Consider the following 15516-nt stretch of genomic DNA (forward strand, 5'->3'; position numbering starts at 1 on the left):
TTTCCCCATTTTCATAAAGGACATTGGCTCAGGCTAACTTTCCTCCTCAACCCTGGCCATTCTCCTGGACTATGGTATGGATCATTCATGAAAATGATCTATCCAGCATCTTTAAGGGTTGTTTGCCTTCTTCAACATCAGTGACATGTTCTCTCTCCAGTCCAGGCTGTGAATACGTGAGCATACCCTAGATCATCAACCATAAATGCACCACCTCTGAAGTCTTCTATTTTAGTAGCTCTCTTTCAAACTGCCTTATTCCTTCCCCTTAACATAACAGTCCCTACTTTTATATCTCATGATGACCTCTAGGCCTGTCATCTTTCTTCCATTGTTCAGGATCCTCCTGTCTCCCCTGCCCTTCACAAGTTGGATGGCAGGCAGCTCAATGGCTCTCTCTCCAGTACTCCTGTCCTGATGTACCCTGCTGAGAGCTGGGTGAAAGCTGTTCCCAGACTGCTAAGTGTTTCTAGAGAAACAGCACAGCTGTGCACTTCTGTGCACATCTTTACTCCTTCTCTCTGTATCCAAAGAAGAGGGTTCCTTTTCTCAAGACCCAACTGTCCCTCCTTTAAAGGATCATCCTTTAATTTTCTCTCAACTAGTTCTCCTCTCCCTATGAGGCAGATAATATTATTATCTCCATTTTGCAGACAAGGAAACAAATTCAGAGAGAATTCCAAGATTGTCGCATGGTCCTCCCAAACTGTAAGTGGCTAAGCCAAGAATCAAACCCAGGTCTTTTCCTCTCTCAGTGTCACACTTTTTTTTCTGCTTTGCAAAGTTTACCCACATCCTCTTGACCACCTTCCCTTCTACCTACTGCTGTCTATTCCCCTCCATAAACTTCTGTCTTGATGCACTCAGAATCATGGGAGTTCATTTCTGTCCCCACCATTCTGAGGCATTAACATCAATTGACTAAGGCCTATGCCTCCTCTAAAAGGTAAAGTCCATGAGAGCAAGAACCACATTATGCTCATCATAGTATCTCCAGGAACCAAGGAAGGGAACTGCCCTTGTTAAAGTACTCATCAACTTCCACAATATTACTTAGTCAAATCCTCATTCTCCTTGACCCATTAGAGGACTGAAACCTGCCAACCACTCCAACCTTCTTAAAACAGTCTCCTCCCTTGGCTTTGGTGAGGCCATTCTGTCCTTGTTTTCCTCCTGCCTCTGATTCCTACACACAAATTCAACCTTTAGAAATCCCTTCCATCTCTCTACCTCTCTTCATCCCTGTGTCTGTACTCAGGTCCAGGCTACCATTGTCTCTAGTGTTAAGCCTCCAGGCTTGTCTCCCTCTAATCCACACTCTTCTGTGACTGCAGAGTGACAATTGTGAATCACAAGTGTGGTTTTGCCACTTCCCTGCTTCAGAGTCTTCAGTGGCTGCCTGGAGTAAAAACTCAAACTCCTTATCATGACAGATAAGGCCTTTTATCATCTGGCCTCTATTTATCTGCCTGCCAACCCACCCTCACTTCCCACCAGACCCCCGTGCTCACTCTGTGGGGGCTGCTGTGGAGTTTCTGATCTCTATGCTCTGATTTCTATGCTCATGGTGAGCCTCTGTGGCTCACCATGCTGTTCCTCTGGTCTAGAGTGCCTTTTTTCTTTCCATCTCCTTCCTCTCCAGTGAACACCTTACCTTATCCTTCAAACACAAGCCAGATTCATCTTCTCTGTGAAGTGTTCCATGTCAGTGATTGCCCTTCCTATATATTTCCACAGAATTTTGTTCATAAAGCTATTATTGACCATTACATGCCTTTACAGCATGCTAGATTGGGACCTCTTTCAGGGGAGAAAACAATTTTTTTCTTTCAAGTGTGTGGCTAACATGATGTATGTGTACTAGATGTCTGGTGAATGAATGAATGAATGAATGAAAACTACATGCAGAAAGAAGGGGAGAAAATTGAGAAACCAGTGACAGAAGCTTATTTTGAAGTTGGTTACTGTGGAACACTGGATGAATAGCCAGTTTTCAGAATATGCCTAGAAGATTCTCAAAGATGACTGTAGACAGCCAAAACCTACATACAGCAGGGATGGGTCACTTGCACATTTACCTACGTGATAGTGAGAGTGATTAGGGCCTACAAGTCATGGCGAGTCAGGCAGGAAGCTCCCTATGTGAGGGCAGGGGCTGGAGCTTCTCACTGGAGACCTGGTGTTGTGCCTGTTGGAAGGCAGTTGCCAGATGCTGCCTGATTTCCTTGGTCCTGGCCCCATAGATGATGGGATTGAGCAGACATGGAAGCAGCAGGTAGAAGGCACTGAGCAGGTTGTGCACATCCTGGGAGGCAGTGCGGGCCACACGGTAGACGATGGATGAGGACATGGTGGACGCGTAGACGGTGAAGATGACCAGCAGGTGGGAGCCGCAGGTGTTCAGGGCTTTTGAACGTGCTCTGCCTGATGAAATTCGAAAGGCTGCATGGATGATGCGGGAGTAGGAGGCTCCTAGCAGCAGCATGTCCAGGACTCTGTTGAAGATGCGGACAGTGAGCCCCACAGTCTTGTTTAGGGAGATATCCCCACAGGAAAGCTTCATCAGGGCCATGTGCTCACAGGCAAAGTGGTGGATCACATCTGAGCGGCAGAAACGAACCCTGGAGGCCAGCGCCACCACTGGAGCCACAATGCAAGTGCTCCTGGCAGCTGCCGCCCCCACCAGGCCAGCCAGCAACTGACCTGTCACTATCTCTGGGTAGCGGAGAGGGTAGCAGATGGCGACATAGCGGTCCAGGGCCATAACCAGGAGGATGTTGCAGTCAAAGACAATGAGGAAGTAGATGCAGAACATCTGGACCAGGCAGCGAGCTAGGGAGATGCGGCTGAATCGGGAGGAGAAGCTGAGCAGCATGGCAGGCACTACAGTGGTGGCGGCACAGATGTTGACAGCCAGGAGCAGAGCTATGAGCAGGTACATGGGCTGGTGTAGGCTCCTCTGGGCCACCACCGTGTGGATGACCAGGGCATTGGCAGAGACGATCACCAGGTAGATGCTGAGGAAGGGCAGCACCAGGAGAGCTCGGGACTCCTTCAGCCCCGGGAAGCCCAGCAGGACGAAGCTGGTATAGGACAGGTTGGAGCTGCCGTTGGTCCATGATGACATCTTCCCTGGGGAGTGGGATGGCTCTGGGGAGAAAAGAGGGGCAGGAGGCCTGGTTTCTGCACCCACTAGGGCTTGCCCCAGCTTTCCTAGGTTTTGATCTTCATGAATCTCCAATATCCCTAGAGAAAAAATGACAGACTAAAGCTCATTATTTAATGAGATATGCATCTGTGGATAAATCTTTGCATTTCAAATAAATTCTTCAAGGTAGATTTTAGATGTAGAATTATTGGTATCATATAATATGAACATTTATGAAGGTGCAAGTAGATTTCCAAGAAAGTTGTCAGTCTTGTCATTGGTGCTAGTACTAAATTGCCTTGAGTAAAAAAATTAATCCTTTGATGGTGAAAATACTATCTCATGTTAACTTGCATGCTGCCTTTTAGTTGTGGCATGTGGGATTCCGTTCCCACATGTGAATTTTCTACTCCTATCTTTTGCCCATGCACTACTAGGGAGTGTTTCTCTTAACAGTTTAAAACCATTGTTTCCCCTTTTATCCGTTGAAACAGATTTTCCAAATCTTGTTAGTATTGTTTTAAAAATATTTGTTTGTTTATTTAGGTTGTGCTGGGTCTCAGTTGCTGCACATGGTGTCTTTAGTTGCGGCCTGTGGGATTGAGTTCCCTGACCAGGGGTTGAACCTGGGCCATCTGCATTGGGAGTGTAGAGTCTTAGCCACTGGACCACCAGGGAAGTCCCTTGTTAGTATTTTTATCTTATTTATGATATTAAGACTAAGAGTTTTAAATTTATAAAATTAAATCTCTAGACACCTCTTCGTGAGTTCTTTTCTTGGTTTATTAGAATGATTCTCATTCAAAGATCAAAAAGATAGTATACTGTATTTTGTTCTTCTTTAAAGCACGGCTTAATTTTTTTAATTAAGTTTTGATACACATGAAATTCACTTTGCTATGTGACATTAAGTCATGATCTAACTTGATATTTTTCTCCCAGGGAGCTAAATAATTGTTCTTGTGTCATTTCCTACACTGCTTTGTGTCACAATCTTTATCCTGGATTAAGTTCTGACATGTGAAGTGGTTGTTTTATAGGTAGTGATAGTCTGTTTGTTCTTGTGCCAATGCCATGCTATTTTTTATTTTTAAAATGTATTTATTAATTTAAAAATTGTACCATGCTATTTAAAAAATAAAGCTCTATCGAGATATAATTCACATATGCACATTGACATGTACAAGTCAATGGTTTTTAGTAAATTCACAGAGTTGTGCAACTATTACCACAATCAACATTGTCATCAGCCCAAATAGAAACCTGGTACCCCTATTTTTCTCCAACCCCCTCAGCCCTATGTAACCCAATCACTAATCTACTTTCTGAGTCAGTGAATGTGCCTACTTTGAACAATTGATATTAATGGAATCATACAACATGTGCTCTTTTATGGCTGTTTTTTCTCACTTAGTATAATGTTTTTAAGGTTCATCCATGCTATAGCATGTATCAGTATGCAATTCTTTTTAAATGGCTGAATAATATTCCATAGTATGGCTATATCACATTTTATTGATCCACTCATCAGCTGATAGACATTTGGGCTGTCTCCACATTTAGGGTATTATGAATTCTCTGAACACTCATGTACAAGCTTTGGTGTAAACATATGTTTTCATTTCTCTTGGAAATACCTAGGAGTGGAATTGTGGAACCACCGCAACTGAGGAACTACCAGATTGTTTTCGAAGGCAGCTGCACCATTTTAAATTCACACCAACAATGGATGAGCATTCCATTTTCTCCATATCCTCGCTAATACTTATTACCTCTCTTTATTATTCTGGCTATCCTAGTGGTTTTGACTTGTGTTTTTCTTTTCCTTTTTGTTTTGGCTTTGTGGTGCAGCATGTGAGACCTTAGTTGCCTGACCAGCCCCTCTTGCTTTTAAAGCACAGAGTCTTAATCACTGGACGAAGGAAAATCCCTGGTTTGTGTTTTTCTGAGGGTTGACGGTGTTAAGAATCTTTTCATGTGCATATTGGCCATTTGTATTTTTTTAAGAAGTGTCTATTCAAATTCTTTGTCCATTTTTAACTTAGTTATCTTTTATTACTAAGTTGTAAGAGTACTGTATTTTATTGATTACCATAACTTCATCATTTATTTTAATTTCTAATAAAACTTATCTTTACAAGTACTTTTGTTAAACTTTTTTTGTTATTTTCGTTTCATTCTCCCAACCTTTATAATCATTTTGCCAATTTCTAAAATAATCTCATTGTGCATTTTAAAAATTGGAATTTCATTAAATCTATGAATTAATCTGCAGAGGACTAATCTTGACAATATTCAGTCTTTCCATCTAGTATCAAGTATGGTGTTCTAAGTCTTCAAGTCTTGATTTATGTCTCTCAGCAGTTTTCTGTTATTTGTGTAAGTCTGTGACGGCAGGAATTCTGTTCACTTCACTCACATTTATATTCCAGGAACCTAATACCAAACCTGACATATAGGAGACAGTAAGTGTTGGTTGAATAATGAATGGGTCTCCCATAGTTTATTGTTAAAATCCTAGGTATTTTGCAATTTGTTATCATTGAGAAAATAATAATTTTCTATTATATTTTTTGAATTGGCAACAAGCTTATATAGAAGTTTACAATTTTGTCCATTTATCTTATATACTGCTACTTAAAAACTTCTCTTATTAGTTAAAAACATTTCAGTTGATTTTATTGGGTATTTAAGGGAGAACTGGGCTTCCCAGGTGGTGCTAGTGGTAAGGAATTGGACTGCCAATTCAGGAAACACAAGAGACGCGGATTCCATCTCTGGGTCAGGAAGATCCTCTGGAGAAGAAATGGCAACCCACTCCAGTATTATTGCCTGGGACAGAGGAGCCTCGTGGGCAAGAGTCCATGGGGTCACAAAGAGTCAGGCACGACTGAACTGGACACACACACAAGGGAGAATTATTTTTTTCTTTTAAAAAAATAATAATTGGACTTTCATTTCTGGTTTTACATCTCATTTCAGAAACCAGAACTTCTAGAATAACATTAAAAAGTAATCATAAGAAAAGGTGTATTTATTTTCCCTCAATTTTATTAAAGATTCTGTTTCTATGTTAAATATGATGTTGCTTATTGGTTTGAGATAGGTATTATTTTCATATTAATGAAGTATCTTCTTGCTGCTAGTTTTAATAATGAAAAAATTTGAGTCTGTATTTAATGTTTTCAAATGCTTTTTTGGCATCGATAATAATGGGCCAATGCTTTTAAAATTTGACCCATTGACAAGTAGATAAAATACATAGTGATTATATTTTTAAATACTACTGAAATTAATTTGCTAGCATTTTATTTAGAATAGATCTACAGGGTTTTTTTTTTTTTTGGAACTATCTTTATCTCTTTATGAGGTTTTGTTATCATAGTTATGCCAGCTTCATGATGAAATGATTCAGTTTCTTTTTAAAATTCTATTTCTAGAATATTTCACTTTCATGCATTGGAGAAGGAAATGGCAACCCACTCCAGTGTTCTTGCCTGGAGAATCCCAGGGACGGGGGAGCCTGGTGGGCTGCCGTCTATGGGGTCACACAGAGTCAGACACGACTGAAGTGACTTAGCATAGCATAGCATAAGTAAACTTGGAAAATTACATTCTTCTGGTGACTTGCCCATCTCACAAAGAATTTATAATTCATTAGCATAGACTCCTACAGGGTGATTTGCATTTCAGTAGGGTGATTAAATACCCTAACCCAAAGAATGAACATGTAAACCGGTGATATTTTGAGTCACACTCATGTAGCTCATGTTGTCATTCAGTCACTCAGTCATGTCCGACTCTTTGCAAACCCATGGACTGCAGCATGCCAGGCTCCCCTGGCCTTCACCATCTCCAAAGCTCTTGTAGCTCATCTCAAATCACACTGTGGAGTAAGAACTGTCATCCTCTAGGGCGTGTATGAAAACAAATACAGAGACTCACTGAAATACTCAGTGACACACACTGGGATGCCTGAGCATACCCTCTTCTGGAGATACGGTTCCACACAGACTGAATCTCATAACAGAGGCTCCTATTCTCACTGCTGATTGCACTCACTGCTGGGCAACTGCCTCATTAACATCAAAACGCAGAAGGTGAGATTAGAGCCTCAGAAATGAAGGTCATCAGAGAGGGAAGATTTTCTATTTGCATCCAAGGGACTTAAAAGGAAGATGGGAACTGCCAACCTCCCAGTGCCTGGGGGCAGCAAGCTCTAACTATCCAGTCCTGGGCAGATGGCCCCTCCTCCCATCCCCTTTCCAGGCCTCTGTGACCTAAACGAACATTGAGAATCATGAATTCACAGCCACACACCGTGGAAGCCTGTAGGGCTCATCTTGTGTATCGTTCACCTCCTTCCCTGATGCGAGCGCCCTCAGCCTGCACAGCTGCTCATCCAGATGCTTCCTACTGTATCTCAGGCCGTGGGTCCGTGAGTGGGTGTTTCACCCAGTTGTCAGGCTTGAAAGCTCTCTTTGGGTAGTATCAGCCCCTTGGTCCCAGCTGTGTCCTAACTCTGAGGGACAGTTTTCTTCTTGAGGTTGCTTTGATAGGAAGGAGCAGAAGAAAAACTAACACATTTTTCAGGCCCTACCATGGTCTGTTTCCTCTTTTGTGCTCACATACAGTTTCCATCTCATTTAGTAGCCACAGTGTCTAGTAGGCAGTTTATACAACTGACAGATATATGAAGCCATCCTTTTTTTTTTTATTCAACATATTTTGGGATGTTCACCATGTGCCGGGCACTCTGTTAGGCCCGGGGGCTTCATGGGTGTATCAGATGTGGTTTCAGTGCCCAAGAAGCTTGGAGTCCAATAGGGGGAGAAGCAGAGAGCTGTGGAGCCCAGGGAGATGTCTAACTCAGCCTCTGGGGCAGGGAAAGCTCCCCAGAAGAGAGGCCATCTAACCTGAGAGTTGGAATTTGGTGGGGGCGGGCAGTGGGGTGCAAATAGCCTAATGACATCAAGCCCAGAATTGGTGGGGGTGGGATTAGAATGCCAAAGCCCAGGTGCCTCTCACAGTCACCACACCTCAAGGGAGACACCTGGGCTTGGTGAGAGTCCTGTGGAAGAAAATGATAAGAAAAAAGAAGATGGCAGAGTGGAAATGAGAGGATGAATTAAACTCCGGCTGATTTTCCACTATTGAGACTCAGTTTCAAAAAGGAAGTCTCCAGATTAGGTTTAGAAAAAGGTTCCCTTTGGGGACTTCCCTGACGGCCCAGTGGTTAAGAATCTGCCTTCCAATGCAGAAGACGCCAGGTTTGATCTCTGGGGGGGATATGCTGCAGGGCAAATAAGCCCACGCGCACTGCAACTGCTGATCCCCCAGGCCCGACTACAGAGCCCATGAGCTCTGGAGCCCACATGCCATATCTAGAGGGAAACCTGCATGCCGCAATGAAGATCCCGCATGCTGTAACTAAGACCCCACGCAGCCCAAAATAGATTAATAAATTAAAAAGAAAGCAACTGATTTTCTAGGGGGATAAGAAAAAGAAAAGGATTTCTTTCTGAGAAGGCCTGGAGCTGCGGAGGGGGGGACGTTGGTGTGGACGGGGGCTAGTTGTGTGATTGTCCAGAGACAGGCGATGACAGCCAGGGATGTGAGGCCCAGCTGTCCTCCTTCCTTGTGCCAGCCCTGCTTGTCTCCACTCCTGCCACCCTCTCCCTGGTCAGAGCCTCCAGTGAAGACCCCACAGCCTCCCTGGGCTGCCCCCAGAGGTGATACTCACCCAGCACAGTCAGGCAGAAGCGGAGAGAAGCAGTGGGGCTCCCACAGTGCAACTCTATGTACCCCTACTTGTCTCCCCGGGAGCCTAGGCTCCAGCTCAGCCAATGGGCAGTACCCTCTGACTACTCCCTGGTGTCCGAGGGCCTCCATGGGGCCGGCCAGCTTGGAGCCTGGTCTCCTGACATCCAGGCCAGGCCCTTCCTATTGATCTGGGCTACCCATGGCCCCTGCTTTGGAGCTAAGAGGTGTAACTCACCACAAACAGGGGGAATTCTGTCCTCACACCCCAAACTCAGGCTGCAGCCTGCCCCAGGGTGGCTCTGCCAAAGCAGGTCAGGGAGTGGATACAGGATGCTGGTCAGTCTGGCAAGCAGGCTCTACACGTCAGCGATGGGGAGTCAAGAGTCCGAAGTGCAACTTGTATTGAATACCTATTATGTGCTCATAGTAGGCTTTGTTTTTTTTGCTGGCAAATAATTTAATTTTTTTTACCTGTTGGATGTTTTTATTTTATTTTTTTAAAATTTAAATTTATTTATTTTAATTGGAGGCTAATTACTTTACAGTATTGTATTGGTTTTGCCATACATCAACAAGAATCCGCCACGGGTGTACACGTGTAAGGATAGGTGGTACTTAGATGATGTTTCTGGGATAAAGGTAGGAACTGGTAGCAAGGGAAGAGGTTGTAAGAGGGCCTGCTAAAGTAAGGAGATTACACGGCATTTAGAAGGGGACCATGTAGAGTTAGAGACTTGAGGGCACCTATCCAAGTTCACTCAGCAGACCTGTGGCAATGCTGGGCTGGGTCATCTGACCCAGATATGGCTCTTTCCACCTCGCCTCATCTCTGGTCACTGCTCTGGCCCAGTCAGGGAAGGCTTCATGGAGGAGGGGACATTTGAACCAGATCTGGAAGGTCTGGAAGCAGCCACAGAGGCAGAGAGGAGGAGGCAATGGTGATGACGGTGGGCATGGTTGATCCCAAAGCCTCAGACATGGTGGCGAGGGCCGGAACCGATCAAGGAGGTGTGGTCTGGAGCCCAGGAGCATCTCCCCTGACCTGGGCTTGTTTCACCACTGTAGGGTGGAGCTGGCAGCAGGGCACTCAGAGGTGGCCAGAGGGTGGGGGGCAGTCAGGGCTGGGGGGCTTTCAGAGCAATGGGGGCCCTCTAAATCCTGCTCATCCCCAGGCCCAAGGGGGAGGTTTGCCAAAAGGAGGGGTTCCTCACACTACTGAGTGGACCTCCTCTGCCTCTCCAACTTGGGATCTCTTGTCCCCTGACCGGGCTCCCCCATTTGTCCATGAGTCTCCTGAGGGGCAGGGCCCAGGCCTGAGGCAGGAGCCCAGGCAAGTCTGTCTCCCTCAGGACTGGCAGCTCCTGCAGGGCGCAGAGCTGGGCCAGTATACACACTGTGGCCAGCGCGGCCTTGTCTGAGCTGTTTGCTCGCTGTTTTCGAGCCTTCGTGTTAGTGTCCGAGGGCTGCCATACAAACTGCTGCTAACTGGAAACTGCCTTAAAACAGCGGAAGCCTGTCCCCTCTGGTTCTGGAGGGCAGAGGTCTTAAGATTAGGAGTGGGCAGGGCCGTGCTTCTGGTGTTTCCTTGGCTTGTTTTCCCAGCTCTGCCTTCGTCTTCACAGGGTCTTGTCTGTTTTCATAAGGACGTTCGATCAGGGCCCACCTGGATAATCTGGGATGATCTCATATGAAGATCCCTAATCCAATCACATCTGCAAAGACCCTTTTCCCAAGTAATGTCACATTCATAGGTTCCAAGGGTTAGGGCTTAGGCCTTTTTGGGGGCCACCATTCAACCTATGACAGCCTCCGTATGTGGGGTTCAAAAGAACGAGAGAGGAACATTGAGGGTGGCCTTGGCCTGGGCAGGCTCTGGGTGCAGAGGGGTGCAGCAAGGGAGGGGTGTGTGTGACACCCAGGATCGGGGAGTCAGGGTGCCCTCAGGGAGCCTTTCTGGTCTGGAGCAGCTACTCAGAAAGGTGAGAACTCAGCCCTGTGTGTGGAGCAGGGCTAAGCCACAAAGGCTTCCTGGACGAGATGAGCTTCCAGCCTTGGCTTAGAAAAGAGACAAGCTGGGGTGGGGTGGGGGAGGAGGGTGAGCAGTTCAGGCTGAGGAGGTACCCCCTCTTAGGTCTGAACTTTCCGGGGCAGGCTTGGGGTCCCCCTCAGGCTGGGACACCCTCCTGTGGGGACATTGAGTGACAGTGTGTGGTGTTGCATCTGCAGAGCACGGGGTGGGGGGTGTCCAAGGGAACGAGGGCACCTCTGGGGCCCTGTGCATCGTCACCAGGATGCCACACCAGGGGCAGCACAACGTGACCTCCCCTGACCCCACTGCTCCCCCCGCTCCTGTGCCCTGCCGGTTCCTCCTCCCCATCTGCTTTCTCAGGAAGTCCACCTCACAGCCCGGGTCAGTTACAGGACATTGCCCTGCTTGTCCCGCTCCCTCACTCCCCTTCATCTGTTCCGTCCCAAGTCTGGCCAATTCCACCCGCAGTCTCCTCGCTGCTCTGACTCCTGAAGCCTATTCACAGGTCTCCTCTAAGCTTCATGCTTGACCTAGCTCCTCCATCCCCTCCAGTCCCACGCCAGCCCTGCTGCCAGAAGGATCAGTCGAGAAAGCAGACCTGGCCTTGTCACCCTGGCCAAGGTTCTCTGCGGAGACTCGGGACTGCCAGCCTGGTAAAGTCCAGGCTTCCTCGTTGGCTTTCGCAGCACTCACCCTCACCCCTCCTGGAGGGGCCGGTGCCCTCCAGCAAGGACAATCTGCTTGCCCCTTGTCGCCCACCCCTCTGCTGGGCCTGCCCTCCCTTTCCTAAGCGTCATTAGGGCTGCCATCTAGTCTGGGCTTGCTCTAGGCCCCCAGGTGCCACCTGCTGCAGGAAGCCCTCCCTGACTGCGCTTGCCCTAGTTGCTTTGAGTTTCTGCAGTGTGAGGAGTCACAAGCCTGGGACTTACACTGAGTCCCATTGTGAAGGCCAGTCTGACCTGGGACCCCCAGTAGCCTCCCACCTCCCACCCAGGACTCTGCAGCATGTGTGCACTGTCTCTCCTCCCTCCCACCTTCTTGGGGGCCCCCATGGCACCCCAGCCCTAAACTCTCCTCTCCAGATTTCTCTTTTAGTGGAGGGGGTCAGGGTTCCCCATACCTCTCCCATGAGACTTGGAGCCCCATCACCCTGGCCTGTGAAAGCCTGCTGGTGGCTCCAGTGGGCTCCTTTTGAATGGTGGGAGCATCCTGCACATAGCATACTTGGGGAGGCGTCTGTCTAGGCTGCATCGCCCACTCTGGGCAGGGCTCCTCAAAACTTCTAACCTGTGTCTTTCTCCCCTACCCCAACCGTGACACCAGCACATGGGCGCCTGGGCCCTTGGCGTGCGGGCACCAATGGGAGAAGGAGGCAGTGTGGAGAAGCAAGTCCAGAAGCTTGAGATTTGACACAGGTGCCAGCAGTGCCCTTGAGCTTGGTTCCCAGTCCATGGAAGGTGGGCGCTAGACTGGGTGACCTCTCATGGCCTTTTCCCTCCTAGATCGAACTTCTGATGTTCCTAATAAGCTTCAAGTGATTATCGTCTAGAAAGCTTTTTAAAAAAATTATTTTATTGAAGTATAGTTGATTTACAGTGTTGTAATTTCTGATTACAATAAAGTGATTCAGAGATATGCATACACACATCTATATATTCATTTATTTTCTAATTGAAAAATTTTATTTTATTTTATTGAAATCTGTTTTATACTGGAGCATAGTTGATTAACAATGTTGTATCATTTCAGGTGTGCACCAAAGTGATTCAGTTATACATATACATGTGTCTCCTCTTGTTCACTGACTCAAAGGACATGAGTTTGAGCAAACTCCAGGAGATAGTGAAGGACAGGGACGCCTGGCATGCTGCAGTCCATGGGGCTGCAGAGTCAGACACGACTCAGCGGCTGAACAATAACTTTTTTGAATTCTTTTCCCATTTCAGTTATTATGGAATATTGAGCAGCTTTCCCCTGTGCTATAAGCACGTCCTTATTGGCTATCCATTTTATTAAAACATTTTTTTATTTGTTTATTTTTGGCTGTACTGGGTCTTCATGGCTGTGCAGACTTTTCTCTAGTTGTGGTAAGGGAGGGCTACGCTCTAGTGTGGTGCACAGGCTTCTCACTGCGGTGGCTTCTCTTGTTGTAGGGCATGGGCTCTAGGGCAGCTGGGCTCAGCTGTTGAGGCACGTGGGCTAAGTTGTGGCTCAGGGCTTAGCTGCTCTGCGGCATTCAGGATCTTCCTGGATTAGGGATCAAACCTGTGTCTGACTTACTTCACTTAGTATGATAATGTGATAATCTCCAGGTTGATCCATGTTGCTGCAAATTGCATTATTTAATTCTTTTAAATTAATGGCTAAATAATATTCCATTGTATATACATACCACATCTTTATCCATTCCTCTGTCAATGGGCATTTAGGCTGCTTCCATGTCTTGGCTACTGTAAACAGTGCTGCCCTGAACATTGGCTACATGTATCCTTTTGAGCAATGTTTTTCTCCAGAGATATGCCCAGGAGTGGGATTGCTGGATCATGGTAGCTCTCTCTATTTTTAGTTTTTTGAAGAACCTCCATAGCTTTTTCTGTAATGGCTGCACCAGTTTACATTCTCAATGACAATGTAGGAGGGTTCTCCTTTCTCCACACCCTCTCCAGCATTTGTTGTTTGTGGACTTTTAAGTGATGGCCATTCTGACCCGTATGAGCTGGTACTTCATTGTAGTTTTGATTTGCATTTCTTTAATAATTAGCGATATCGAGCATCTTTTTGTGTACCTGTTGGAAAAATGTCTGTGTGCCTTTGGAGAGATGTTTATTTAGGTTTTCTGCTCATTTTTCGATTGGGCTGTATTTTTGTTATCAAGTTGTATGAGCTGTTTGTATATTTTGGAATTAAGCCCTTGTTGGTGGCATCATTCATAAATATTTTCTCCCAGTTCAAGATCGTCGTTTTGTCTGGTTTATGGTTTCTCTTTCTGTACAGAAGTTTGTAAGTTTGATTAGGTCCCATTTGTTTATTTTTGTTTTTATTTCTCTTGCCTGGGAGACTGACCAAAGAAAACATTGGTATAATCTATGTCATAGAATGTTTTGCCTATGTTCTCTTCTAGAGTTTTATGGTATTGTGTCTTATCTTTAAAGCTTTAAGCCATTTTGAATTTATTTTTGCATATGGTGAGAGGATGTGTTCTAACTTCATTGATTTAAATGTGGCTGTCCAGCCTTCCCAGCAACACTTGCTGAAGAGATTGTCTTTTCTCCATTTTATTGATACACTCTCATGTCCTTTGTAGATTAATTGACCATAGGTATGAGGCTTTATTTCCATGCTCTCTATTCTCTTCATTGATCTATACATCTGATGTGCCAATACTACTGTGCTGCTTTGATGAGTGTAGCTTTGTAATATTTCCTGAAATCTGGGAGGATTATGCCTCCTGCTTTGTTCTTATTTCTCAGAATTGGGAAAGCTTTTTAAAAAACACTTTATTGAGGTATGATTGACATACTAAAAGCTGTACATGTTTAATGTGTTCAACCAGATGAATCTGCAGATAAGTACAATTGACCCATGGATCACACAGGTTTGAACTGCACAGGTCTGCTTATATGTGGATTTTCTTCAATAGTAAATACAACAGTGTTTCACAGTTGGTTGAATTCATGGGTAAAGAGGGTTGACTCTTAAGTTTTATGTGGATTTTTAACTGTGTAGACGGTGTGTGTCTCTAAGCCCTGTGTTGCTCAAGAGTTGATTGTATAATATATACCCATGACACCATCATCTTAATCTATGTCATAAACATCATTGGCTCCAAAAGTTTCCTCCTGTCTATTATCTATTATTATTACTTTTTGTGATGTAAGCTGACACCTAACGTAAGACCTACCCTCTTTCATGTTCCTCAATTGGTTTGATTTCCCCATCACACCTGGGAGGCAGGGGGCACCACTTTACAGACAGAGGAGCTGAGGCTTGGAGCCAGCAGTCTTGCAGCTGCTTGGTAACAGAACAGGGCCTGGAGCCGGTCCCTTGGCTTCTCCTGGCTCCTGAGCCCTCTCTGGTTGCTGGGGAGCTGGAGGGTCCCTTTGTACTGGGATGTTGGAGTAGGTTCTTCTCTTCACATGTGGTGGATGAGGACCAGGACTAGACCAGTTTCCCTCCTCTTGTTCTTTTGGCCTGATGGCCCCCCAGTCTTGCTGTGTCCAGTCTTGAAGATGGCTCTCTGTCCCTTCAGGAAGACCCCTGGCCTGTCCACCTTTAGCTCTTCCTCTTGGGAAGGGGCTGGGGAAACCTTCCACAGTGGGCCTTGGCCCAGGACAGAGGCCTTCCTTTCCCAATGGGGCAGCTTTCAAGTCTTCTCCTCTGCAGGAAGTAGGCTGGTCTCTGCACTCTGGGGTCCACCCTGCCTTGGCTAAAGAGAGGGGCTTGAATAGCAGTCTTGAAGCACAGGGTAGGGGGCAGAGAAAGGGGTAGGGGCAGTCCTAGCCAGGGTGGTTACCTGTACCAGGCACACTCTTGTCAGCAGACCTGCCTGTGGGTTCATCTTTGAGCCCAAAGGAAG

General features: G+C 46.0%; 1 protein-coding gene and 1 non-coding gene across 2 annotated transcripts; both read right to left on the reverse strand.

Moving 5' to 3' along the window:
• Window positions 1–2122: 2122 nt before the first annotated feature.
• Window positions 2123–3127, reverse strand: LOC102275166 (olfactory receptor 52K1). Its single transcript, XM_005886656.2, has one exon. The coding sequence runs from the start codon at window positions 3125–3127 to the stop codon at window positions 2123–2125; it is 1005 nt and encodes a 334-aa protein (XP_005886718.2).
• Window positions 3128–3753: 626 nt separating this feature from the next.
• On the reverse strand, window positions 3754–3826 carry TRNAG-CCC (transfer RNA glycine (anticodon CCC)). Its single transcript has one exon. It is a non-coding gene; the product is annotated as a tRNA-Gly (tRNA).
• Between the last annotated feature and the right edge of the window lie 11690 nt (window positions 3827–15516).

This window comes from Bos mutus, chromosome 15, assembly GCF_027580195.1.
Source record: "Bos mutus isolate GX-2022 chromosome 15, NWIPB_WYAK_1.1, whole genome shotgun sequence".
Taxonomy (NCBI): Eukaryota; Metazoa; Chordata; class Mammalia; order Artiodactyla; family Bovidae; genus Bos; species Bos mutus.

Coding starts and splice junctions, on each gene's coding strand:
- LOC102275166 (XM_005886656.2), bottom strand. CDS start 3,127: ATGTCATCATGGACCAACGGCAGCTCCAACCTGTCCTATACCAGCTTC.